The sequence below is a fragment of the Stigmatopora nigra genome, chromosome 7, assembly GCF_051989575.1.
Source record: "Stigmatopora nigra isolate UIUO_SnigA chromosome 7, RoL_Snig_1.1, whole genome shotgun sequence".
Lineage (NCBI taxonomy): Eukaryota > Metazoa > Chordata > Actinopteri > Syngnathiformes > Syngnathidae > Stigmatopora > Stigmatopora nigra.
Window position 1 is genome coordinate 4,022,565 of NC_135514.1, and position 26,699 is coordinate 4,049,263.

The window sequence follows — 26,699 nt, forward strand, 5'->3', positions numbered from 1 at the left end:
TGGATATCATACTGTTTTCTTTATTACTCGATCAAAGAAAATGGCTTGAGAAAATTTAAATTACCGTAAAAGGAAGGAAACCAAGACAAGGTGCTTACTGCGGTGGGCTTTGTTTGGAGACGCCAAAAATGATGTACTCTTGTTGTCTAGACAAAAAAAATAGTGAGTTACACATTGCATTATCACATATTCACCTGGATTGGGGTGTGAATTAATTTGCTTTAATGATACAGCTGGTGTCTCTGCCCTTGAGCGATCTTCTAATTAATTTTGCATTGGAATAAAAGGTCTGGAATAGTTTGCTGGAGTGTTGTCGTTCTTAAACCCAGAAAATTGGTATCATAAACTCCATTTATTATCTATAGTTCGGTTCAGTTTGCCGATCACTGAACCCTGTAATACTTGACACGTAATAGTCAAAAAAGCCACTTTGACATTATTCTAACATTAGCAAACAATTATGCCTTCTTTTTATAATTCATTCAATTTTGGATTTTTCTACAGAAGTGCAACACAATGATATTGGGTTTGCATTTAAGCATCTCAGTCAAGAGATTGATTGTAGGTTTGAATCTTGACTGCATGAATGGATGGGTGGAGTTACAGAAGGAGCAATTCAGTTAAACAATAACCAGCATGCAATGACCAGGATGCCAAATTTGAAATATATGTCAGCGATTGATTGCTTTATTTTTACAGCAAATAATGGTGCTGTTTAAAACAAGGTCCATTTACATTGGGCGGGACAAAAGATTGAAATATTTAAATATATCCTGTTGTGTTCCTCTGGGTAGAGCCACAAAATAACATGGCAAATGCACACTTGTCAACTTATACGGTTTCCTTGTATTTTATACGTTTTTTTATCATTTCCCATTGTGTATGCTGTGTAACAACATTTTGTACTGTCCAATTTTTGGTAAAACTGATTTTGTTTTGCCTAATCCGGATCGTCTCCTTTACTGGTAACAGACAAAAACGTAATGATCAACTGCTAATATTGTCATGCTTCAAGCATGATATGCGCACGCGCATTCCCCTTCCACATAGCATGTCAACAAGCAATGTAACCAGACAGTCAAGTTGATAGCATCATACAGTGACATCTACAGAATCTTGAATTTAGTGGATACAAAAGGCACACCGACTGACTGGGCACTAGTACATCCACTTTTGGGGAAAAAATTAGACTTTTAAGCATATCCTACGTGAGTAAATATGTGCCACATAGCAATTGTACGGTTATTATGACTTAAATGGGGGAATTGCAATCATTATTAAAAGGGAGCAATTGGCCGCGGTTGACAGGTATGCAGTTGGCCTTAATTAGCTTTAAAAATGCCCAAGTCGTGTGGTGGGATAAGTGCTCTAACCTATTGACTAGATTACACTATGTTATTAGAACTTGAAAAAAATCCCACTGACGCAGTGTTTTGTCTTTTTATTTTATTTGTTTGTTCTTTTGTTTTTTCAAGCTGATCTATTTTTGTTTAGCTTGCCTTAAACTTAAATGTTGATTTTATTACCAGTTTTAGTTTGCAAGGTTTTTTGAATCTGTACCAGGTTCATTTACCTATTCAATACACAATACACTTATGGTACTATAATGAATGTCTGTTAAATACATGTATATATTTGTCTTTCTTTCAATGTCTGTTCAATATTTGTAACTCACGGTTGTGCATTGAATGCAAATATCTGTCGTGACAGGTCGGCCCTATGGTGCACTGATTGCAAAAGCTCTGCTTCTAATGAACAATGTCACAAAAGCTTGAGTAAGTCTAATGTGACATGTTGTTCTTTTTGTCCCAGGGGATTAATGCAGTTCATTTTTCCACTGTTTTTGTTTATTCATGAGTGTATCCTCTCAGTTACGGCTTTCCATGATTAGACAGCACTCCTGAACTAAGTCGGAGAAAAAAAAACAACCAAACCAAATATGTTTACCCAGCTGTACACTGATATGACACGATTAATTAGTTCCAACATAAAATGAAAAATTGCCATCCTTTTTAAAAGGTCCACCTGTCTTTGCCTATTATGAATTAGAATGACATTTTGCAGCCAGATTCCATGTAGAACAAAATGTTCCCAAGCATGTCTGACTGCGTTCCTTAATGCTGCATATTTGAGGTTATCTAGTCACTTTAGAGGTGAGATTGATTCCCAAATTAAATGTTTTCACATGTCTGCCGTGACACATACCTGACTTTGTCCTTTTGTTATGTTTAACTTCATGCCAAAAACTGGGATGGAGAGGGGCTTGATCTTTGCCTCAATTTGTGAGAAGGTTCTCCCTCCTACACTGCATAAAAAGTACAGCAGGAAACAGTTCAAAATATTGTTTTTGGTGATTTCTTTAGGTATTACATTTGACCACATTTTGTGTTTTTGTTTTGTATTCTTACACTTGCACATATTATGCCACGCAAACACCAGATTCACATCATGGAAGAATACCATTAGAGACAGTGGAAAGTATCTTACTGGAAGCAGTAAATGGAAGAAACTGTAGTTTAAAGTATAAAAAAAAAACAATGAAATTTACCCTAAAAACAAACACACGCACACTATTATTTTAATGCCAAACTCTAGGATTCTCCCTTCCTGCCTCAGGCTTAACTGGAACTGTTTCTCCGATTGGATGCAGAGATAAGGATCTATATAAAAGTGGGAAGGTTTAATTGTTTAACGTGTGCGTACTTCCTTCATGCCCTGCAATGGGAGAGCTAAAAATAACCGTGAGCGTGTAAATGACTGTTGAGCCAAATAGAGTTCAAAACAGCTTGCAGTGTTGGCACAGGCTGTGTTTTTCCAATGGGAGTTCCTCCTGATGCGGGAGGTGAGTCCCATATTGTATGTGTGCGTGTGTGTGTGTGTGTGAATGTGTGTGTGCCTCTGTTTTTCAAAGTGGAATCTTTGATGTTATGATTTATGATCAGTTATAAACTGTGTTGCAATTTGAAACAATACCTTACAAAATATACCAAGATAAAGACCTTTATCACATACCAGGCTCAAAATTATATAATTCGCCTGATTTCTGGATTATGTGCTCATGCCTCTTGAACTGTCAAGTGACTTTCTCATGTTGTTTCTTATTTAAATAACTCCCCTGACTGAATTAGCGTGTCACCAAATAGTATCTTGTAATAACACACTGCCTTAAGGTGGGTGGATTTCCTGTCCTGACTCTTCGCTAGTAGACCCAGTCTGTCTCTGTCTACATCAGTAAATTTTATCGCAACCAGCTTTAAAAGCGGGGAGCTTCTTGTTTGTGTTGAGCTGCAGGGGCCCAAGGTCTTCGCCATCTTCTCAGTCACTTCCCTCTGTTTTGCCAAAGAATACAAAACAGATAAGGGCAGCGGGCTGATCTGTGCCTGCTGACTGTGGGAAAGGCTCGGGCACAGGAAAGACACGAGGATGACATGTGTAAAGAGATGTGTGTAAGGGGCTGATATGACTTTTAAAGTACAAGATTGTTTGAATGCCATGGTTGTGGTATTTCTGAACTCCACCAATGTCTTGTTTTTACATGAGATGGTTTGAGATGTGTACAGCATCCCTACTGAGTCTTGTCCTATAAGTTTTTCAGTGAAAAATCCAATAAAACAGGTTTGGGAAATGTTCCCATTATATTGAGTGAATAGTTCTGTTTTGTTTGGTAGCTGAAAATATCTATTTTATGCCAATACCAGGTATTAAAGATTTGTAATAGCTCATGGGGGAATAATAATTGTATGAATTTAAAATCTCTTGTTTAAATATACACAAACATGCTACCATTCAAATGTTTTGCCATAAAAAGTTACACTCTTTTAAATCATGTAACCTATAAATTCTCAGTAAAATCACAGGAACACCAACCAGCGTTGGTGTAGAAAAATGACCCAGTGCTTTTTTGTTTCCACAGTTAACGAGATCATCAGGAATGACCTTTCCAGCATTTCCGTTCACACTCATGCATAGATCATTGATTACATGTTGTGCAGAAGCAGTAAACACTTACACAACTATCAACTAAAAACCAATACAAACGACGAGAGAAGATCCAGAAGATGAAGAGCCGCCATGACCAAGACACCCCATCAGTTCAACATTGTAAACTGTTCCCTCTGCTTCAATGACTCTCTGCAGATTCAATTTAATTGCCTGGCAATGTTTGCATATCTTTTAGAATTATGTAAGTATATATGTAATATTATTTGGACAAATGGGAAGTGATATCAAGGGCAAGGCTTGCCTTAATTGACAAATGACAATCTTCATTTGGAGTGTGTTGTTAATGTTATGTATACGTGCATGGACAAGCTAATGGGACAAAATTATCCGTCATGTGTCATCACTTTGTTTCATTTATGCTGTCAGACCACGGAAAAGGGAATCGTGCCTTATTTGTAGAGATGAAAAGACAACCGTCGATGCAGAAATGCAAATGATGATGAATTATAACTCACAGTTCAACATTTTTCTATGACACTTTGTATCATTTTGATTTGTTTGTGGGGAAAACTGACAATAGCTACGAATGACATAAGAAGTATGTGAACAAATATATATTGTTTTTTTTTACAATTTTTTCTCATTGTTCATTTATACTGAATGTTAAGTACCATATTGTTTTGTATGAATACATTTGACAATATGCCTTATGCTTATTCTACGCATTTTGCTAAAAAATCTTTCATATCGTCTAGCCCAATATAATATAATATATATATATATATATCATTTGTTTTGTTATTTTAAAAAAATATATTTCTATGCATTCTTACAGTTTTCACCCAGTGCCTGCTGTGTCATGACAGTCTATGACATAGTAATACCCGGACAATCATTTAACATTATCCAACACGGGACCAATGCTTTTTCCTGATCATAACAACCAACATTTCAACGGAATTGAAAACCCTCAGAGTCTTTTTAATGGGGCAAATTCAGTCTCATATTTGTTAAACAATGGTATGTTTACCTGCTCAATTTCAAGAAAAACCTTACATCATTTAATCTTTTACTTCTTGCACTGCAGATTTGATGTATAAATGAGCAAAAGGTATGTTAGCATCTCACTTACTGATCTTGGTTATTTAAATGACGACCGGACATGACTGTTACACCCAACTGGCAATAATTGATCTGTGTAAACCAAAGGATTTTATCTTTGGTGATATTATTGTCCATGAGCCCCTCCTTCTCCCCCAGACACCACCTGACTTTAATCCTAGAGTGATTCCGTCCAATACAAGAAATATTATGCACTTTACCATAGAAATAGAGGCAAGTAATGGAAATCCAGACGGCCATACCAAATGTTTCTCTCTTTCCTGCTCTTATATTTAACCTGTCTTTTCAATGTTACCTGTCTTTTGAAGCATGCACATTGGCCTATTTTTTTGCATATTACTTAGCAGATAATTGATTTCAATGTAGCTGTTGCATACAATTCTTGGATCTGTAGTGTGAAAGCATGACATAACTATATGAACAAGGTTTCTAATATGTGCCTTATTGTCCTTCCAGGATTCTAGGATTTTGTGTAGGCATAAGGTGAAGCATTTGTCTCATTTATATGATATATTTATGGACAATGAAATGTGTTTCAAGTGCATTCAGGTGTAATATAACTGATGTAGTGACCATGCATAATTTAAGTCCCCACTTCTTTTTGAGCTATTAGTATACATTTATTGAGTGTTTGTGTTTACGCTAAAGGTGGAATAACTAAATGATTTATTTCTTTTTTATTATTGTGGTTATATTAAAATAATTATTGGTTGTTATATGTTTTGTTTAAATAAAATATTACAATGATTAAGAATTGTATGACTTTTTTTTTAAATCCTTTTATTTGCCACATGTTCTGAGACCAAGGATTCCCAGACTCTGTCCAACCGGCATGGAGATCTCAAAGTACCAATATGGGGTTTTCCCTGCATACTTGTTTGCTATAACATCCCCAAAAAATGCATCCAAGATATGTTGGACAATACCAATTATCTATCTAAGTATCATCATGTACATTTGTGAAGATTAATTTGTTTGTCATTTTACGCCCTGCCCCTTAAGTTATTAAGATGGAAGAATTAATCAATGAAATAGTATTGATAGAAGTTTTGTGACTGTCTTTAATTTGATCTTGAGTCGCAAGTGGATGAACCAAGACAGTAGTACTACTGTCTGTTTTCATGTTTGTTCCTACTATTCATTCATTCGTTTTCTGAACCGCTAGGGTGGTAGGGGGTACTGGAGCCTATCCCAGCTTACTTCAGGCCAGAGGCGGGGGACACCCTGAATCGGTGACCAGCCAATAGCAGGCCACAAGAAGACGACTGACAACTATGCGCAATCACACTCATACCTAGGGGCAATTTAAAGTGTCCAATCAGCCTATCATGCATGTCTTTGGAAGGAGGAAACCGGAGTACCCAGAGAAAACCCACACAGGCCCGGGAGAACATGCAAACTCCATACAGGTGGACCAACATGGATTTGAACCCAAGGCCGTGAGGCCAACGCGCTAACCACTCACCTGCCGGGTCCCCTCATTCCATCTAGTGAAGCTGTGATATTTGCTGATTCTTAATGATACCCAATAGAAGAGTCATCATTAAAAGTGATGATTCTTCGCACAAATTATCTTTAAAAAAATGAATAAAAACATAATCTAGCCGTTGTTATTGTTTTACCATATAAGAGAAACCTGTAAAGATACATTTTCGTCACTGCCAAAACCTTTGATCTTAACTTTACGTTCATATCAAGCTATCAAATGCAACACGCTGCTTAAGATCCGACTGCAAGTAGAGGCCTGTGTGTTTTCCGGGGAGAATTGTTAACAGTGAGACGTGTGAAACAGCTCCTCGCTGTGGGAGCTGTGCCATACTCCTGTGTACCACCTGACACTTTGCTAACCTTTTTCCATCGATCAAATTTATGAAGCACCTGTCTCTACAGTGACCGAGGGCAGGCCTAGGCGGTGTTCCCCTGTATGACAGTGAAAATCCCAAAATAGCCCAACAATATATGGTACATTGGCAGACACACCCCCTTTTTTTTTCCTGGCACTCATTCTTTACCTTGGTCTTCTTCCACTGGCAGCGCAGTTCCTTGGAAGACAGTGAAGAAATGACTCAGCCAGGCCATGCTTTCCACTTATTTATGCATACTTTGACAATTTTCTCCTTGAACCCTGTTGGATTTGGTTTATTTTATTTTTCAAAGCTTTTCACTCCTGAAAGAAAAACACAAGGGTGATGTTTTTTTTAGAAAAGAAAATTCCATCATAATCCATCTTTGGAATGAGATTCACCACATAATAGCAATCAAAATGACTTTGCACGATCAGATTCTTTTACCAAAGTTAACTACTTAGAAATCTGCAGTATTACTGAGAAATACACCACATCGTACATTCTCATATCAATCCCCACAACTCAGAAGATGATACCTGTTTTGTCTCCTGCTAACTTTCGCTCCGATAAAAAAAATAAACAAATCTGGAGCCTATCACAGCCAACTACGGGCCATAGGCGGGGAAGACCTTGAATTAGTGGCCATCTAATCGCAAAATGAGAAAAAGTATCATTCTTGCTCTTACAATTTAGAATAGCCAACTTGACTACTGTGCATGTTTTTGGAACCTGATCCTGTAAGAATTACACTGAAAATGTATAATAACTCCCTCACTGACAAATCAGACAATAAAGGTTTGCTGTTAGGATTTGTGACAAAACATATTACTGCTAATGATAGATTATACCTGGTTATCCCTGGTGTGTGAAACTATATGGAAACAGCATCTGAATCTTTGTTATTTTGGATTTCTGGTCAATCACAAGTAGACAATAGGCTTAAAAAGGGATATTATCACCTGCAACAAATACGCTGATAATACACTCCCTCGCTTTCAACAACATGCGGTACACATTGGTGCTACTCACAAAAATAAAGGCTTGGGTGAAGCTTTCATTCAAACCAACAAAAAGAGGATACGTTTTAACGTACCCAAGCCTTAAAACTATAATCAGTTGATCAGCTGTCAGGTGCTGCCTGTTTCAGAAGAGGACTCATTGGTTAATCAGTCCGTACTGGATCAGTTGGAACAAAAAACAGCTATGTGGAATAATTTGGACATCCCTAATGTAAGAGTAGTATTCCTAAAAAAAATGACCAAAACATCCATTCTAGCTGTCTTAATTCAAGGTAATCTCCACACTGATTTTCAATCTAATGTTGGGACTTAAGACAATATGCATATTGGATTTTTTTTTATGCTGCCAGGGTGCCTAACTGAAATCTGCCACTTTAATATCTATCCCAGCCAACTATGGGCAGTAGGCAAGGGACACCCTGAATTAGTTGCCAGTCAATCACAGGGCAAGATGAGACCAATAAACCTAAGGCCAATTAAGAGAGTCAACCACCCTACCATTTTTGGAACGTGAGAGAAAACCAGACTACCTGGACAAAATCCACAAGAAAATGCAAACTCCAAACAGAAAAGTCAGAACCCACTGGAGTTCTCCGATTATTTTAACCATTTATATATCAACAGTTTGCATGTGTTTTAGACACCATTTTTTCTAATTCCCCACAAAGAAGTGAATTGCATGTGTCTTTTCTGGTTCACTTTGTAGGCTATATTTCTTCAAAGAGACTTCACAAGCAATCAGTCTTCCATTCCTTGCTGTAAATGTTATAGCACAGATCCAAAATGTTTACGTTGACGTACGTATATTGTAGCGTACATTAGAGATATGCTTAATGGGCGTCTGTAAAAGCCCTGGCTAGTCAAGAGTTGAGGCAGGTGCAGACTCTTACAGTAGAGTTCATGACAAACACGGTGAGGCTTTTAGACGCCTTCTCAAAGCTCAATCTTCATTTCCCCTGACACTGATTTCGCAATAAGGATCCGGAGAAAAGGGGAATGTCCATCTATTCATTTTAATGATCCTTCATTATTGACTGCTGGCAGGGAGGGGGCGGGTAAAGGTAATGATTCTTTGTGTTTGCTGGCCAATCACTCCTCTTAAAGGAATCAGACTCTAAATAAGGCCACTAATGGATGCCCTTTTTGACCTAAAACTGACCCTGCATACAATCCAGCACTTCCGCTCATACTGGGGATTGCTTTGTCGTTCTTATTGTTTCAGGAGTTGGCTAAAACTTCTCAAATAATAGATTATGAAACTGTGAATGATCATATGCACAAATTCAGTGTGGTTTTTAATTATTCGTTCTGAAGATGAAGCACAGTGAAATCATGATTAGTGAAATACTATTAGGCTTTTTTTTTATTAGAAAAAGACAGTGCTTGACATTTTGGAAAATATGGCTATTGGCTTTCTTTTACAGTTAGATGATAAAATGGATTGCACATGTCTGTACACTCATTTATTCAGCCACAGACAGAAGTCTGTTAGCTTAGTTTAGTAGAAAATCTTGAAACAGGGCCAGGTTGACTCCATCCCAAGGTTACAAAAGCTGACGTCCTACCTGCCTTGTCCACAAATATGTGAGGATTCACCACATGAATGCATGAAGCAAAGAGAGTTTGTGTACCTGACAAATTGTTGAGTCTATTCTCAGTTGTCTGCTCAGTGACTGGTCAGGACATACAATATGATGAGGTGACACAAAAACTCTTCCATCATCAACTTTAAACAGCCTGCTGATCTAAAACTGTCTTATCTGGGAATTCTGCCAAATGGCTGCTTTCTCAACCTATTTATCCACTGACTGTTTTCTATCTCAATCATCAGGCCTGTATTTTTTAATCACTGTATGTGAGCTACAATTTTCCACAAATCCAGTGTAATAGTTTTACAAGGGAGCAGTTTAAATAAAAGTAAATGCAAGGTATTTGATTAATATGACACATTTGCTTCACTGTGGTGTTATCAGTGAATGACATTTGTGAACAACAAAGGTTGCACTGTTCTGTTTTATCACATGAATTATTGTTATTATTATTATTATTACTAGCATTTAGATTCAAAATAATAAAGATAAAAACAGTCATACCTGGCCACCCGGCGGTGCAGTGGTTCTTCCGCCTGACTTTGCTACGGGCAGCATGGGTTTGATTCCCACTCGTTGGCAGTGTGATTGTGAGAGTGAGTGGTCGTCTGTCTCTCTGTGTGCCCTACGACTGACTGGCGACCAGTCTATGGTGTAGTCTGCCATTGACCGAAGAAACCTGGGTTAGGCAAGCTCCTGCAACACTTTCAAGGATGAGCTGTATGGAAGATGAATGAATGAATGAAAGAAGTCATAAATCTAGTTCAGAAATTTTAAGGTTCCGAATTTTTTATTTGCAAATGAGTGACCTGAGATACGAAAAAGATCCAAGTTACGAAATTCCCCAAAAAGTAAATCCTTACCCGTTGTTTTGTTTTGAAAATATTGCCGCGGATGCATTGATTCTCACTTTAGAACATCGTTAACATCTACTGGGTTCTCATTTCATCACTCTCATTCTATATCATAAAATGACAATAAAAGCATTCAATTCAATTCAATTGGCTGTCTCACAACAACCATGATCCAGTTTTCAAGATTCTCTCTTACATACCTGTCCACCTCAACTAAATGCTCCCCTTATTAATGATTGCAATTCCCCTTATTAAGCGATTCCAAAAACGTACAAATGCAGTACGGCACATATTATCACACACACATACAAACATAGGGTACAGCTAAAAGTCTAAAATGTGGTACAAAGTCGACGGCTTTTGGCCCTGGTAGAATGGGATATTGCCACCATCTGGCGGACAAACATGGGTATTACGTCTACCATAATAACAGCCACGGAGGGAACAATTTCAGCGTTGTGGGGTGCATTTTCATAGGGTTTATTTATTTTAAGACATTAATAAATAAATTCCTTGTAATGTTCTCTCATTTATGTGTTTTCTCACATCTTTCATACAAAATTGGGAAAATTTTAAGGGGTTTAGTTGGTATTGGTGTGAGAACTGTGGAAGGAGTTAGAGAATTTACATATAAAGTACACCTCTACTTACATAGGATTTCATTCCAAACAAAGACGACACTTTTTCACCAATTTACTGTCGTACAAGTGTAATCGTTTGATTGCAGTCAGGTAATGGTTGTTTTAGCAGCCCCACATAATTATAGTTACATTGTTTGTGCTGAATCGGTTGGAACAAAAAACCCAGAACTCGTGGCAGCCCTGTAAAACCAGTTTGGGGACCCCTGATTTAATATGTCTGCGCCTGGATGCTGTGTATCCATTTTCAGGTTTTTCAGTGATTACGAAATTATGATTAACCTTTATATGTGTGCTTCTGTGTGTGCCCTTGTAAACCAGTGACAGGAGGGAAAAGCAAGTACGGTTTACAAAAGTGCTCCACGGATTAAGTATGATTGATAAATTACCGAAATTAGTTATTTATAAAAATTACCATACAAATCTCAACCTAGTATTCATCGTGCAAGTCTATAACCATAGTCAAGCAAAGCTGGCTGTTCTACTTAAAGTTATGAAAGTGTATAACATTTTTAATGGTTCAGATTAATTGATAATCATTATCATATGCAATGACTGCAATTATTTTGTTTGCGAGTGTGTGTGTGTGTGTTTCAGCTGTCATCAGTCCGTCAAGGTAATGAACACTATACTTTGGTCCAGCCTCCAACAGCTCTTTAAGGCATTATTCACGCCAGAGAAGAGACACACTCAGGTATAGTACTCCTGCCTGAATGGTCCAGTGGATGATGGGTGGGCGGGGATGTTATTAGCAGTATTCATCTACAAGGCTCCCCAAGCTATACTATATTGAAACTGACCACAAGACAACCCTATCATCTTCAAAGATTACCTGTCTCCTGTACGCTATATGAATGTTTTATCATAAAAGCTTTTCTTTTTTTCTTGTTGCTAAGTGCCTCCTTGAGTGTTTGCTTTCAACTTTTGATTACTTTATGTCTTGTTGCGAAGAAGAAGAAAGGCCCAGCCCATTTAAATATAATGGACCTAACGGGAAAGGTAATCTCCGATGGATTGGAACAATTAACGTGGAGGTGAAATTCAACAACACAGGTAGAAGGTTTGGATAAAGTTGAGAATTTAGTACTTTAAGCATGTTATTCAACTTGGACATTGGGAGTATTTGAGCTAAAAGGTAGAACGTCTGAATGACAGAAAAACATCTCAAATATGATTGTATTATTGTGTATAACGTGCATTTCTCTATAAAAGACCTACTTTAAAACCATTAATAGCCAATCTATCCATTCACCTTTCTCCGTTTTTTTTTCTACAATGGCATAGTTTCATTCTAAAATATATTGTTGAGTCATTTACGAGAAAACATATTTTTTTGCAGTCATTTGGTCCAGACACTGGGGTTTCCAGTCCCAAGGCACTTACTTCCACCCCACCCACATCTCTTTGTAATTTTTTAGCAGACACTGCGTTGTGAGTGGGGAATGAACAATTGCATAACAGCAGGCGAGACGTGATTGTTCCTGGCCATTTTACAAAATTCAATCATTCACAGTAGTATACTCTACTCCCATAACTATACATTAAATCACAGCATGAATGGGGATATTTATTCATGTGCTCGACATCCAATTGCCTAAAGGAGAGGGAGGAATTCAGAGGAAATTAGACATTACATAGGATACATAAAGTAAAAAAGACAGGTAAATATAAAGTAAAATAACAGTGTACTATAAAGCCTTTTGCCTTTGATTACTTGCTGCACACATTTATTTTAACCACTGTCTTGAATGTACTCAGTCACCTCTTTGCAAATCCTTCCAAACTGGTCTGCAGTATTTAAACAACACACACTATAAGTCATAGAAACTACTGGAAGAGATAAGAGCCAACAGGTGATGTATGAGCCACACAGAGATGATGACCCCAGATGTTCACCAAGAACCTCTGGGATCTGAATCAGACACTGACTAGTTATGACTTTCTCATTCTTACCTGTCCCTATGGATTAAAGGAAAGATAAATGAACACACTACTCACACACACACACATGCACGCTGATTTAATGTGAGGGGGGATACGATACAGACGTTGTATCATAGGCAGAAGCCCAAGCGACATTCATATATCTATAGTATAGTATGCAGTTCTTGGGCAATCCTTTTTGTGGCCACCAATTCTTTTTTTCAACCCTCAACCTAGCAGCGACATCTAGTGTTCAATTTTTACAAGTGCATTTGACTATTGGAGAGACAAAAACTACTAAGTATTCTCATGACATATCACCATTTCGTTGACAGGCAGTGTTGACATTGCGCTTATTTTGTAATTTTAACCAATAAAATTTAACACATTTTCATCAGGAATAATAATCCATTTAAAAGTTTGTTCACAAATTATATAAAATTGAACATTTACATTTATTTACATTCTACAAAGCTTCCATTGCTCGCCCTATATATATATATATATATATATATATATATATATATATATATATATATATATATATATATATATATATATATATATATATATATATATATATATATATATATATATATATATATATATATATATATATATATATATATATATATATATATATATATATATATATATATATATATATATATATATATATATATATATATATATATATATATATATATATATATATATATATATATATATATATATATATATATATATATATATATATATATATATATATATATATATATATATATATATATATATATATATATATGTATATGTGTATATATATATATATATATATATATATATATATATATATATATATATATATATATATATATATATATATATATATATATACATACATATACGTAAGCCACAGGTACTTCAACTATATGCATATAGCAAAAATAGAAACAAATAAAAATCATCATTTCCAATTGAGTTTCATTGTTTATTATTTCAGCAGCTTATCTCATTCAGTAACATTTACACAGCAGGCTGTAATATAAGGCAAACGGTCACAATGTACTCTTATGAAATCAAACAATCAGATAAAGCATCATATCTAGAAGTGCAAATTCAAAATAAAACTTGTAATACTTTCATACTAATGTATGTTCACATAGGACAGAAAAAAATGTAATGCAACTTAACAATGACATATTTAGATCTGGTCTTGTTTTTGTGGTCCTGACTCTCTCAGCATAAAGACAGTGAAAAAAGTCATGTGTAGTACGTAATCCCTCCGCTCTATTGTAGATATTGGGATATGTAAGGCTCATCAATGAATATTCCCACTAGTGTAAGTGCAAGTTGTATTTCTGCAGTGTCTGAAATATTTGTTACATGAGGCAGTTGGTGTTGCAGACATCCCCGGACTTAAAAAGCTCATAAAAGCCTACCAGCGGAAACATGGAAAGGGCACCTACCATCGAGCCCAACTGTACCACTGCCCCACACCACACAAGGGCGCTATGGCCCTCATCCCTTAGAATTATTCCAATTATTACCTTTACGTATGACAAGGAGAGAACAAATAAGACCCAAGCCAGCACCTAAAGAACACAACAAAGGGAAAAAACAAAATGAGAATAACAATTAAGTTTAGGAAAGAGACAAAATTAAGTAAATACACACTATATTCAATAGAGTGCCTTGCAAAAGAATTTGGGCCAACTGGAACTTTTACACCTTTGGCACATTTCAGGCTTCAAACATAAAGATTTGTTTTTCATCAATAATCAACGAGTGGAACAAAATCTAGTGGATATTTCACTTAAGCTACAAAAAAGGATCATTTAAAGTTCGCTACAAGCCACCCGAGAAACACAACAAACGTGGAAAAAAAGTGCTCTGGTCAGAAGAAACTAAAATTTAACTTTTGTGGCCACAATGCAAACCAATCTGTTGGCCGTACAAGCAACACTGCTCATCACCCTGACCATCCACACTGCTCAATATGTTGGTAGCAGCCTAATGATTTGGCCCTGCTTTTGTTTTGTCAGGAGCGACAGCGAAGATGGTTAAAATTGATGGGAAGATAAGCTAAATACAGGACCATTCTCCCACCTTTTGCAGTATGTCATAAACCTGAGACTTGGACGGAGATTATTTTCAGGAACATGCTGGCATGGTGAGGGCGCAGCGCAAACATTAATTTTAGGTGACAGACTTATTATTATTATATTTTTTAGAACTAATTCAGAGGTTTATTTCATTCATGTATGCAAGATGGTGGATAGCTAGACTAAGGCAGGGGTAGTCAGCTTCCATCTCGGGCTTGTCACGACGACTTTTCGTGGTTCAACGAAATCTCAGTAGTATGAAAAAAATCAACTTTTTTGTTTTCCACCTCAAGTTTTAGGCACCCTGTGCTATGAGATCAGACATGGGCAAACTACGCCTTTTAATCCGGCCCGCCGACGTCCAAATAATGTTTTTTTTCTTTTTCCCCAAGATGGCGCCGTATCGCGGAAGCCAGTGATAGTAGCTCTGTCCACTCTTATTTGTTTTACGTGTTTTACAGCCCCTCTATCTTTTTTAAATTACATTTTAATATTTCTTAAAACATGCATTTTTTACCTTACTTTGTACTTTATAATTTAATGATGAGTGATGAGTATGTTAATACTTTAGTCCTTTTTTTTCTGTTTATGTTTCATATGTACTGATAACAGATGTAGTTTTTTATATGTATCATATCTTGTGCTGACCCTGCCCATTTGTCAATTTTTTAAAGTCAATGTGGCCCCCGGGGCCAAAAAGTTTGCCCACCCCTGTATTAGATATATCACACAAGACTGTGTAATGTTCTCATGTTAAAAAGGTTGAGTGTTATGAAATAATCTTACTATAACAACAGTTCCAGATGTACTGTGGACCAGTAAAGGACAAGGACTCAATGCTGCCATGGCCATGATGTAGCTTGCAAATCCAGTCCCAAACACCGTCAGAACACACATAAAGATGAGTGACCTAAAAGTTAAAATTATACAACTCATTAAATAACATGATTAGGTATACAGGTACATAGTATGCCTTCTCGCCTAAAATATAGTACATGGCATTACAGAAATATTTTCAGCCTTTGACTAGCTTGTGTTTGAGAATTTGTAGATACTAAAATAGTCACACGTACCTAATAGGCATGAACATGGCAATGAAACAGGCCAGTGGGTTGGCGACGGCTGCCATTGTGGCAGCAAGATGATAGGCCTGGTTCCCATAAGGCAAACAGGAGTAGGACTGCACTGATGGTAGCACTGCATTGGTAAGAGAATTGGCCCAAGCGAGTACAACAAAAATAAAAGCCACCTCAGCATTACTGTATGTGCCCTTGCCAAAGGAGCTGCGAGGTGCTCTCTTCGCAGACCCAAAGGGATTTAACATTGGCTTTTGCTCTGGTGTTTGTGGGTGCATAGAGAAAGCTTGCTCTCTCTTTCCTGGTGTCAGTTCATCCCTGAAATACGAGTCATCTTTCTTTTCCCGAGCAATGGCTGGATGATGGTTAAGCAGGATAAAGGCAATCAAGCAAATAACCATCATTGCACTGAGGAATAAAAAGAACGCCTGAGCAGAGAATTTAGCTGGTTGATAGATTGCTTGGAGTTTGTCAGGGTCAACAGTGGAATTGGCTATTGTTTTGTTCAAAGAAACTGTTAACGTGCTATTATGACACCTGACTACACCAACACCTTGAATTAAAGCCGCCAGTGCAGGAACCAGTCCACTGAGGCCTTCGCCAACAAAGTAGCTGGTGAGGTACTGGGGACACAGGCGCATCATGAATGGCAAAAAAGTGACAGAGGAGGTGCAGTCCACCACCGAGAGCAGGAAGCATAATATCAAGAGGGGCACACTGTGAGGGCTGCCAGCTATTGTCACGGTGTGCTTCCAAAAGAAAGCCAAAAGGAATGTGGCAACGATTCCCAACACAGCAATGCAGTAGACAACAGGCCTCTCATCCAGCACTCCAGGACGAAAATGGTGCATTAAAGTGACGATGAGGGGGCCAATGTTGGCTGTCTGAATGAGTACCGTCAGGTAGGATGGCAAGGCCCAGAGTTCAGGGATCTGTGGTACGATTAGTGGGAGCTCCACCCACATTCCATTGATGGCTACCCAGGAACCCATGCCAAACAGACAGGCGAGTATGTGAGTCAGCAGCGACATGATGACAGTGTTGAGGAAGTAAATAAGGAAATGAAGAAGTGATTAATCTGAAACACACACAAAAAAAGGAAAGTAGTTTAAGTGGTTATGCAAAAAAGATCACAATGTTGAAAAACTTGTTTTAATTTATGAAAAAAAAGGCAACAAATGTAGGATTCGATTCATTTGCCTGAAAAATATATGAATCTGTTGCATCTGTTTTTGTCTCTTAACTCAATTTGATGGTAAAAACATAGCAGCGTTACCCAAATTTTTGCCCAAGGCAAGTTGGGATATGATTTTTTTTTCCTGATAAAAACAGAGCTCTGTAGCGTTACCCAAATTTGGCCTCAGGCAAGCTGGGATATGATGTTTTCCTGGTAAAAACATAGCACTACAGCGTTACCCAAAATTGGCCCGCAGGCAAGCTGGGATAGGATTTTTTTCCACCCAACCATCATGAGTAAAACCACCATACAATTGAGGATCAATAGTTTTATTGTAGTACAAAATTCTGTTTCAACTGATTCAAGACGAGTTAGTTAGTGTGGCCATCGTAATATTCATCCTTACTTGTTTTGAGATCAGATACCATTTGCATGTAAAATAGCTGATATATGGATCATTATATAGCCACTGTAAGACAAATAGCTTAAAAATGAAAGCAGTTTAGTTAATCATTTAGGTTTGTTTTCTTTAAATAAAAATTGAGATAAATATGCTTTAGCTAGATTTATTTTTATAACCCTTAACTAGAGTCACAGAGGGCTTCACAGGTGCAGTTGACAAAAATTTCACCCCCCATAGGGACCCAAAGCTTTAGAAAGTTAATACCCAGATTTAAAACTTATTTAGATACAGAAGTATGAACTTACAAATGTAAATTTATGTTTCAAAAGCATCTACTATCATAGAATTGAAACTATTCAGAAATTAGATGTAGGACAAAATGTTGCTCTAGTGATGCAGAAGATTGCTATAAATTTTAGTAATTGATGCCAATTATAATCAGTTTTTATTAAGGAATCAATAACTTTCACACATATTCCACAGCTGGTATATGGTTTGTTGTATTGACCTTAGTTAAGAAGATAATCAGCATTTATAAGTACATTTTCTATGTATACTTGGGTTATCTGTGTAAGATAAAAACATTTGATTGTGGTCTATAAGCAAATTATATTATATATAATAGATAAACGGAGACTTGCTCAATTGACCTTGTCCTTCTCTGGTGAAGGATGCCATGAACTTTAACACACTAACACACTGCTCTCATAAATGCTCAACATGGATGCCAATATTTGTAAAAACACAATCCTCGATCATGTTATATACATCAAATTCCACTCAAACTAAAGAAATAATGTGACAAAGTCACATTTTCATTGATTTTCAACAGAGTTTATCCTTGTCATGATCACAGTGTTCTGGAGCCACCGGGCAGTAATGCCATATATTTACTAAAATAATAAAAACAGCATGTAAACTGCCTGAGCATATTCCAATATCTGCCCCCCGCCTCATATTACTACATTATTATTATTATTATATTAGTATTATACTGTTGACATTGCGATCATCCAACTGTGAACTTGAGTACATTATATATGTATCTAAAAACCTATTCTCTTACCGTGCGCTCACATGGATCTCTCCTCCCGACATCCAAAAGCAAACCTAATATAAATACTTCTTACGATCTTTTACATCATTCCAAAAGGTTTTCTTGTGTTTATGTATGGACGCGTGCGAGCGTGCGCGTTTATTTTGCTTGTGAGCGTTTGCGTGCTTTTACGGCCGGCTTTATTATACTACTACTTCCGGGCGGTTGACCCGACCGAGAATTGCGCACGCGTACATGACAACTCAGCCGCCTTTGAGAGCTAAGATTTTAGCCGACAGCTAATTTACATCTCTAGTCCCTTGTGTAGTTTAGATCTGATACATCTCACCTCATTTTCTGAACAACTTTATCCTCAATCGGGTCGCAGAGGGGTGCTGGAGCCTATCCCAACTGACAGAGGCAGGGGACACCATGGATCGGTAGCCAGCCAATCACAGGGCACAAGGAGACGGACAACCATACACACTTACACCACTAGGTGGAATTTAGAATGCCCAATCAGCCTACTTAAAAAAAATAGATGGGACAATATATGTACATTTTAAATGTCTAGATTTAACGTTTTTTAGGGAGCCCGATCGAATGAGTGGTTAGCATGTTGGGCTCACAGTTCTGGGGTCCTAAGTTCAAATCCAGGTCATTTCCATCTATGTGGAGTCTGTGTGGGTTTTCTCCAGGTTCTCCAGTTTCCTCCCCCGTTCCAAAAAAGATGATTGGACACTCTACATTGCCCCTACATTGGCCAGGGTGTCTGTCCCCCGCTTCTGGCCTGGAGACAGCCGGGATTGGCTCCAGCACCCTCCGCGACCCCATGATTTTTCTTTTTTTTCCATTGGCGTCGGTATCTGAATTTTAAAATTTCATATTTTCTGTCACATTTAGAATGCAAATTCATTTGTTGGTCTTTAGTTACATTAAACAAAACATTTTATTGTGGTTCAAGTAAATTAAATCATGATAAAATTTGTTGGCATATAAGTATGTTACATCATATCTTGACATTGTACTTTAACATAATACAGTACATAAATATATATTTTAAGTTTTGGTACTCCTTAAACATCATTTTCCAATTATTTACCAACAATGGTATGATGGTGATAATAAAAAAGAATAATTTGAATATTCTTTGGGTTTTTTTGTATGGATTCAAAGTGAGATTAAATATTACCTACCTGCCAATGAAAATATAAATGCTGAGCCAGCTATAGTTGGAGATTTTACACCCGTGGAAGAAAGAAAGGCACTGAAAGCAAATCTGGAGTGCCCCTTTGTTGCTCCAGTCGAGTATACATTATTCACTTTGATTCTGGAGTTTAACTCATTTGGATCACTAGGAGGTTGTCATGTGACTTACCGAAGCCTGAGCCAAGAGTATAGCCTGGGAACAAAAGTCTGAAGAAACATGCCCGGCTGGAGGAAGAGAACAAGGGTAGAGGGAGGTTTTAAAGAAAAAAAAAGGATGGACTAAAATATGGTGTTAGAATGTAACAAAAACAATTAAGGCTTACATCACAGGTGTCAAAGTGGCGGCCCGGGGGCCAAATTTGGCCCGCCACATCATTTTGTGTGGCCTGAGAAAGTTAATCATGAGTGCTGACTTTCTGTTTTAGGATCAAATTAAAATGAGGAGTATAGATGTATATTAAATTCAATGGTTTTCCCCCTTTTAAATTAATAATTGTAATTTTTAAATCATTTTTACTGTGTTTTTAATTCAAATTTTTGGGGGGAAAATCAAAAAATATATTTAAAAAAAGATAAAATAAACATTGTTTTAGATCTAAAAAAACCTGCATATTCAGGGATTTTAATCCAGTTCTTTTAATCCATTTATAAAAAAAATATCTAGATATTATATCTAAAATGGTCCAATCCACATAAAATCGAGTTGACACCCCTTGCTTTACATGATGCACAAATATTTATGTGAGTACATGTGTCCATAGTGAATGGATCTAGATGTATATACACTATATTGTGTATGTTTATCTCCAATGATTAACTCAGATTATCCTTCAAAATTTTGGAATAACCCACCTTTGTGTTTGCCATCAAAAGTCACTATTTTTTCAAATGAGTTACAAAATGAATCAAAATTATAGTCAAGACATTGACAAAAAAAAAAGTTTTTTTTTTTTATAGAATACCTACCAGCTAACTGGTCCTTGCATTGGAGATGTGCTTTGGCTCATCAGCTGTAGGATGTTAATTCTAGAGAAAAGAAGAACAAATAAAACAATTATTTAAAAAATACGTTGAACATCTTATTTAGAATATAATTTCTATTCATTTTGCAACCCATCTAATTAAAAAATAAAGTGACTTTGCACTTTTCATTGATAACAGTGATCATCTGTGAACCCAAACCTTGGAATATTAGTGAAAGTAAAGGTACAGAAATGGTGGCAAAGTGGTTTGTTCGATTTGTATTCATTTGTTTAATTGCTGGGTGCCTAGGTCGATTGAGTGGTTAGCACATCAGCCTCACAGCTCTGGGGTCCTGGGTTCTAAACCAGGTCAGGTCACCTGTGTGGAGTTTTCATGTTCTCCTTTGCGTGGGTTTTCTGTGGGTATTCCGGTTTCCTCTCACATTCCAAAGACATTGATTGTAGGCTGATTGAACACTCTAAATTGCCCCTAGGTATGATTGTGAGCGTGAATGGTTGTTTGTCTCTTTGTGCCCTTCGATTGGCTGGCCACCAATTCAGGGTGTACCCCGCCTCTGGCCTGGAGTCAGCTGGGATAGGCTCCAGCACCCCCCGAGACCCTTGAGGATAAAACAGTTGAGAAAATGAGATTAGATGAGAGTACTATATCATACCAGAAATTAGGCTTATGTAAATACTAATGAGCTAGTAAATCTTCTCAATTCAATGTTTCAATATAGTATACATATTCAAGAACTAGTTTACAGGCTAGCTCGAATATACTTCTGCTAAAAGTTAGGTGCATGGTGCTATTGTGAGCTAGGATCATTGTCAGTATTTTCATGGAACAATACACTGCTTTCTTTGTGAAAAAATGCTGGACTGTGTTCAAAATACTATGACTGTGTTTTCGACACAGTATGTCGGCCGTTTTGGTTATTGTTTTTAACAGCAGGAGGGCAAACTGATCAGAGGATTAACAGATGCCAATGAAACTGTACCGCTGGACATATAAGGTCAAAAACAAAACACAGGCTTAAATAAATAATCTGGCCAACATTTTCCAATCCAACCAATCACTACTGCTTGAATACCACTACCATTACCACCACAATACAGTAAAATTTTGATTATTGCCAAATTGAATCTGTCAAACAAACATATTCAGAAGTTGAATAATACTTTTAAGGTAATTAATAGAATCTACATGTGTATTTAAAAACAAATGCATTTATTGGTACACTTAGACAGAAAACAGTAGGTCTCCACAAAGGATATTGTAGAGTGCTGGGTACAAAAATATAAACAGTAGTAGTTCAATTTAAGGGTGCATAGTCATTTAGGTAAAATGTTTTGTTTTTTTCCTTACCAAAACTGATATTCCAATACAAAGAAATTGACACAAGGGGTTATTCGTCTATAGAAAGTATTCAATGCGCTAAAAAATATTTAAATAATACAAATTAAAACTGCATAGACCAAATGTAATTCTAGTGATTCATCCCCAGGCTTTTAATGTCAGAGATAATAAACCAGAAGAAAAACCAGGTGCATTCATGTTTATGACTAACAAAGATGGCACAAAGCTCTACGTACAATTAGCGTTAACATTAACCAGTTCTTTTAGTAGCAGAGCCTGATATTTGACCCCAGGGAAATTTTATTTCATGCCACTTCAGGGTGAATTTCTGTAGTATCCTTAATCATCCTCAAATGAGGACTAAATCTATGGGTACATTTTTGCTCTTTTCATAAAAGGAAGAAAAAGGAGAAATAAAATACATGTTTAGTCATTTTTTTTAACTAATCAACCAAAAACAAATAGTTAAATTTCCAAATTATCTGTAGAAGTAGAGTAAGCGGATTAACAATATGCAGAAAACTATTAGTTTTATATTTTATGTATCTCATAACTACCACATTTCTTGTGTAATAATCGAACAATTAAGTAGTATGGAAGAAAGTGCTTTATATGTGGTAAACAATGAAATACATATACTTTACTGCAGTTAAAAAAGAAATATCCTATCGATACTTTCACAGCAATTTTCCATTCAAAGAAATACATTAAAAAATCCTGACAAACGATTCAGCTTGTAAAAATGGCATTGTATTTTTCAGATACAAAAAATTCAAGATTTGAACTATCCTAAAAATGTAGAGCATTAAACAATACACAATTACTTACAATCAAGGCATCAAAAACCGTAAAAGAAGCTCAACTGTGGCCCTGCCAGCAAGATCATCTTCTTGAAATGACTGACATCCTAAAATTGAAGAGAAACATTGGAATCTCTCATACTCGTAGCCATTTTGGTTTTTGTATTTTTTTGGATACTCAGTGAGGAACATAAAGGAACACAATTTTGTTTTTTGCCAACCACCTAACATTAATCTCATACTCAAGCGGTTGATATCCACTTTTACTGTAAAAAATATTGTCTGGTTCTACTATTATTTCATTCATAATATTGCTAACAGCTGCTCAAAATGTGATCATGCATTACATCACATTCATAAAACTATTCGGTATGCAATTACTGTATGATTTCTTTTATGTGATAATGTTCTTTTTTCAGACTTAAAGACAGTTTGAATATCTTTACTTTCCCAGATATACCCAAATGTTCCAAATCCTTCTTTTTATTGACCTTCACACCAAGGTCAGCTTCTTGTCTTTGCCCTCATAGCCCTTTTATCGCAAAATTCTTACTTATCACTGTGTTTACAATTAAGGGCGAAAATGTTGTTTGGGTTTAGAGCACACAAGTCTGTCGGCAGATGCAGTCAAGGGGCGAGTAGCATCTCAGCTTCTTCTGGAGGGTGAACAAGAGTGAAAACAAAGTCATGCATTGGAAATGAAATACATACTGTTTAAACAAAATCTCTTAATGAAGGGAAAAAGTATAAAGGTCAGATATATTTCTTCAAACTGACAAAAGTAAAAATAAATTCATGAAATTGAGTGGAACTCAACCAATGGTATTTTGACATTGATTTTGAATTGTCCTGCCGCATAATTATTTGAATCGAAACCTAATGAAACAGAAACAAAAAGAAAAATAAACAACATTTGATAGTGTCCCTGGAAAAAATATAATATTATTTGACCATGACCAATGTGTCCTTTTGTTAGTTAAGACATTTCTTAAAACTAATAATCAATCATTGTGCCTCACGTCAGTATCCAGCATTGTTTTTTTTTTTGTCAATTTAGAATTCATTGGGGACAACCAGTGAGTACTGGGACTGCATGTTAGACTGGAAACATGCTAAAAGGCATTTTGACAAAGAACAAAGCTTTAGGGAGAATGCTCTTGGAAAAAGTGGAACTTTCTGGCAATACACATTGGCAGTACATTCAAAGAATGAAACGTAAAGAAAGGAAAGTTCCATAATGTGGAAAAACATGGAGAAGACAAATTTTCTGGGCCTGTTTGTTTAATCAGTCATGAGGTGTCTTGATATATTTCTTGAATTTGATCATGTTGCAACGAAATATCAAGAATATCACACTATTCCAAGGAGAAATGTACTGCTCACTGTCAAACGGCCTATTTTCAGTCAAAGGTTGCTAGAACATAATAGCCTATCGAACTGCCATAAACGGCAAGAATTGCTCAGAGCAAAACATGGAACTATTTTCTAGATGGCCTTCAAATAGATTTGATCTAACTCTAGCCAGCCACCTGTGAAATGAGGTAAAACATGGCATCTAGTTTAAAAAAATGGCTTTAAAACTGATATGATTGGAGCAGTTTGCTCATGAAGTTTGAGTGGTACTACTAATACTACTCTTATTACTACTGGGAGGTACACATTAAAATATACACACATTAATTTATCACAGTGATTCCTCCACAAGCTTGTGCAATAGATAATTCCTGACATCACTGTGGGTTTATTTGTTCAATCACAGATGAAAACAAACAACGACGTGCATCGGTAAATGCAGTCCATGATTTGAAGCTAAGGTAAACTACTTAAAAATAAACTCATGTACCTTTCATATATATCATTAAGACAACAAATGCCTTACCTGATGGTGAGTCTTGCCCCTCCGTTGTGACAAACAGGAGTTCAGATCCTAATGCCGCAATAGAACTCCTTGGACGAATGCAACGATCACCTGAAAAACTTCGACGGAGTAAAGCCTAAAAAGAAAAAGCAGTAGCAAGTCAGGTGTTGTGATAAATTTTAAAATGAAAATTGAATACTTAACATCCAGGGCTGTGACCTCGAATACAGGAAAGGTGGTAAAAATGTGAAAACGTAATAGCTTGCCTTCCGTGTCATTGGGCTCGTAGGGGCAGAGGCACTACTGTAGAGACTGAGGCTCGAGTTGGACCTGCTGACAGTTAAACCTTTGGAGATGCTTCCTGTAGGCGACAAGTACTTCTCCTTGATCTTCAGGTTGGTCCGACCTTTTACTGTTGGCAAAAGAGAAGCAATTACAGAACTTGGTAATGTTGAAATTGTCAGTTATTTTTAAACTGTATTTTATGAATACTGCATTTAAAAGACCTTGCTAATGCCTCTTATAAGTTGGTTTTTGTAATTACCCTTTTTTGTGTGGTTTTCAAGATAAAAAAGTAAATAACTTAGTGGTTTATTAAATATAGAGTCCTGCTTACCATTATTGAATCCCATGAAATTCAAGTATACATAATTTGGAATATTTTTTGAAAAACATCAATCAAGTGAAGTATTTTTTTTTCTTTTTATTTATTTTTATTAATTCTTTATATCAATTTCTTTTGTTAAAATACTTTGGACTTCCAAATAAAAGACTGTGATTATAAAAAAATAAATTAAATTTTTTAAAAGACATTAAGACAAAAAAACTAACAATAATCAACACACAAAAAAAACCAACAACATTTTCTCTCAAATTTACCACAGTTCAGTGGCAATTGGTTGGGTACGTCTTTCACACTTTATCCAGAGAATAATTAATCATCATATTTTTCTTTACAATAAAGCACGAAAACCTTAGCTTTATTGTTTTCATTTTGCCGCTGTTTGAAAAAAACTGATGTTCTTATCCATCTAGATTTTGTTTATCTTTGTGAAAGCATTTGTTTTTCATTGACACATTCTGTCATTGTACAGTTGCTTGAAGATAAAATGGTATTGGTACGAGTGCAATTTGCAAAAACCTAACCTCTGCAGGGATCATTCTTCACCAGGAATTCATCTAGAGCAGTCCAACCTCCTCCCACTCTGACCATGAGTGTGCTCCGCAACATGCGAACCATCCTCAACAGTTGGGAATCTCCAAACTGAAAAAAATTCTATGTATATGGACTGACTTTATATACATAGATAGAAAGATAAACAATAACTTACCCTGTATCGGTTGGCACTGATCTGCTCTACTTGAAACCTTTTGGGACAGTGACATTGTGATACCTGACGACTTACCTGAAATATAAGGATTGAGGGCAAGGTTTTTAAAACAGTTTAACTGAATCAATCGATTAAAACACTGCAAGTAAGAAGGCAATATTTGTACCTCTTCATTAATTTGATCTGCATCCAAAGTTTTTCTGTAGGGATCTCTGCTGGGGTGCAGCGCACTCACAAACTCATAGTAATCAATGAAGCCATCGCTGTTTATGTCAAATATATTTGCCACTGCATTCATCTCCAGCGAATTTGTAGGAAATTCTGCAGTGAATTTTTTAAAGCATACTTGTGTGTTATTTTGTGTAATGTAGTAACTAGGATCATTCGTCAGTTGATTTATATGCATATACACTCATACTTTTACTTACAAATGCCTTTAGGAACGAAAGTT

At 36.4% G+C, this 26,699-nt stretch overlaps 3 protein-coding genes across 8 annotated transcripts in view; 1 reads left to right on the forward strand and 2 right to left on the reverse strand.

Moving 5' to 3' along the window:
* Positions 1 to 5,731, forward strand: part of LOC144199946 (nuclear factor of activated T-cells, cytoplasmic 1-like) — a 51,261-nt gene extending 45,530 nt beyond the window's left edge. The window contains exon 10 of the mRNA XM_077721850.1: positions 3,914 to 5,731. Coding sequence (XP_077577976.1) covers positions 3,914 to 3,969 — 56 coding nt within the window. The 3' untranslated portion in view covers positions 3,970 to 5,731. The remainder of the gene's footprint in view (positions 1 to 3,913) is intronic.
* An 8,170-nt stretch (positions 5,732 to 13,901) lies between these two features.
* slc52a3-2b (solute carrier family 52 member 3-2b) lies at positions 13,902 to 20,980 on the reverse strand. Of its 3 annotated transcripts, XM_077721729.1 has the most exons (5): positions 20,904 to 20,980; positions 20,107 to 20,162; positions 16,110 to 17,190; positions 15,823 to 15,946; positions 13,902 to 14,526 (listed from the first exon to the last, which is right to left on the reverse strand). In XM_077721729.1, exons 3-5 carry the CDS (start codon positions 17,141 to 17,143, stop codon positions 14,314 to 14,316), a joined length of 1,371 nt encoding a protein of 456 aa, XP_077577855.1. In that variant the 5' UTR covers positions 17,144 to 17,190; positions 20,107 to 20,162; positions 20,904 to 20,980; the 3' UTR covers positions 13,902 to 14,313. The 3 variants fall into 3 exon arrangements, with proteins under 3 accessions (XP_077577855.1, XP_077577854.1, XP_077577853.1); XM_077721728.1 differs by lacking the exons at positions 20,107 to 20,162; positions 20,904 to 20,980 and adding an exon at positions 19,925 to 20,090; XM_077721727.1 differs by lacking the exons at positions 20,107 to 20,162; positions 20,904 to 20,980 and adding an exon at positions 18,759 to 18,955.
* Positions 20,981 to 22,109: 1,129 nt separating this feature from the next.
* The window catches only part of macf1b (microtubule actin crosslinking factor 1b), a 29,409-nt gene continuing 24,819 nt past the window's right edge, over positions 22,110 to 26,699 (reverse strand). For all 4 annotated transcript variants that reach the window (XM_077720920.1, XM_077720918.1, XM_077720919.1 and 1 more), the window contains 6 exons: positions 26,415 to 26,569; positions 26,249 to 26,323; positions 26,064 to 26,181; positions 25,184 to 25,329; positions 24,939 to 25,053; positions 22,110 to 23,715 (listed from right to left, as the gene is read on the reverse strand). In XM_077720920.1, coding sequence (XP_077577046.1) covers positions 23,687 to 23,715; positions 24,939 to 25,053; positions 25,184 to 25,329; positions 26,064 to 26,181; positions 26,249 to 26,323; positions 26,415 to 26,569 — 638 coding nt within the window. In that variant the 3' untranslated portion in view covers positions 22,110 to 23,686. The remainder of the gene's footprint in view (positions 23,716 to 24,938; positions 25,054 to 25,183; positions 25,330 to 26,063; positions 26,182 to 26,248; positions 26,324 to 26,414; positions 26,570 to 26,699) is intronic.

Bases quoted from the DNA above. Each gene is read 5' to 3' on its own strand.
- slc52a3-2b (XM_077721729.1), bottom strand. From the start codon at position 17,143: ATGTCGCTGCTGACTCACATACTCGCCTGTCTGTTTGGCATGGGTTCC. The intron at 15,947-16,109 runs GTACGTGTGACT...TTTAACTTTTAG, and splicing joins GCCATGTTCATGCCTATTAG to GTCACTCATCTTTATGTGTG. The intron at 14,527-15,822 runs GTAAGATTATTT...TGTGTTCTTTAG, and splicing joins CATCTGGAACTGTTGTTATA to GTGCTGGCTTGGGTCTTATT.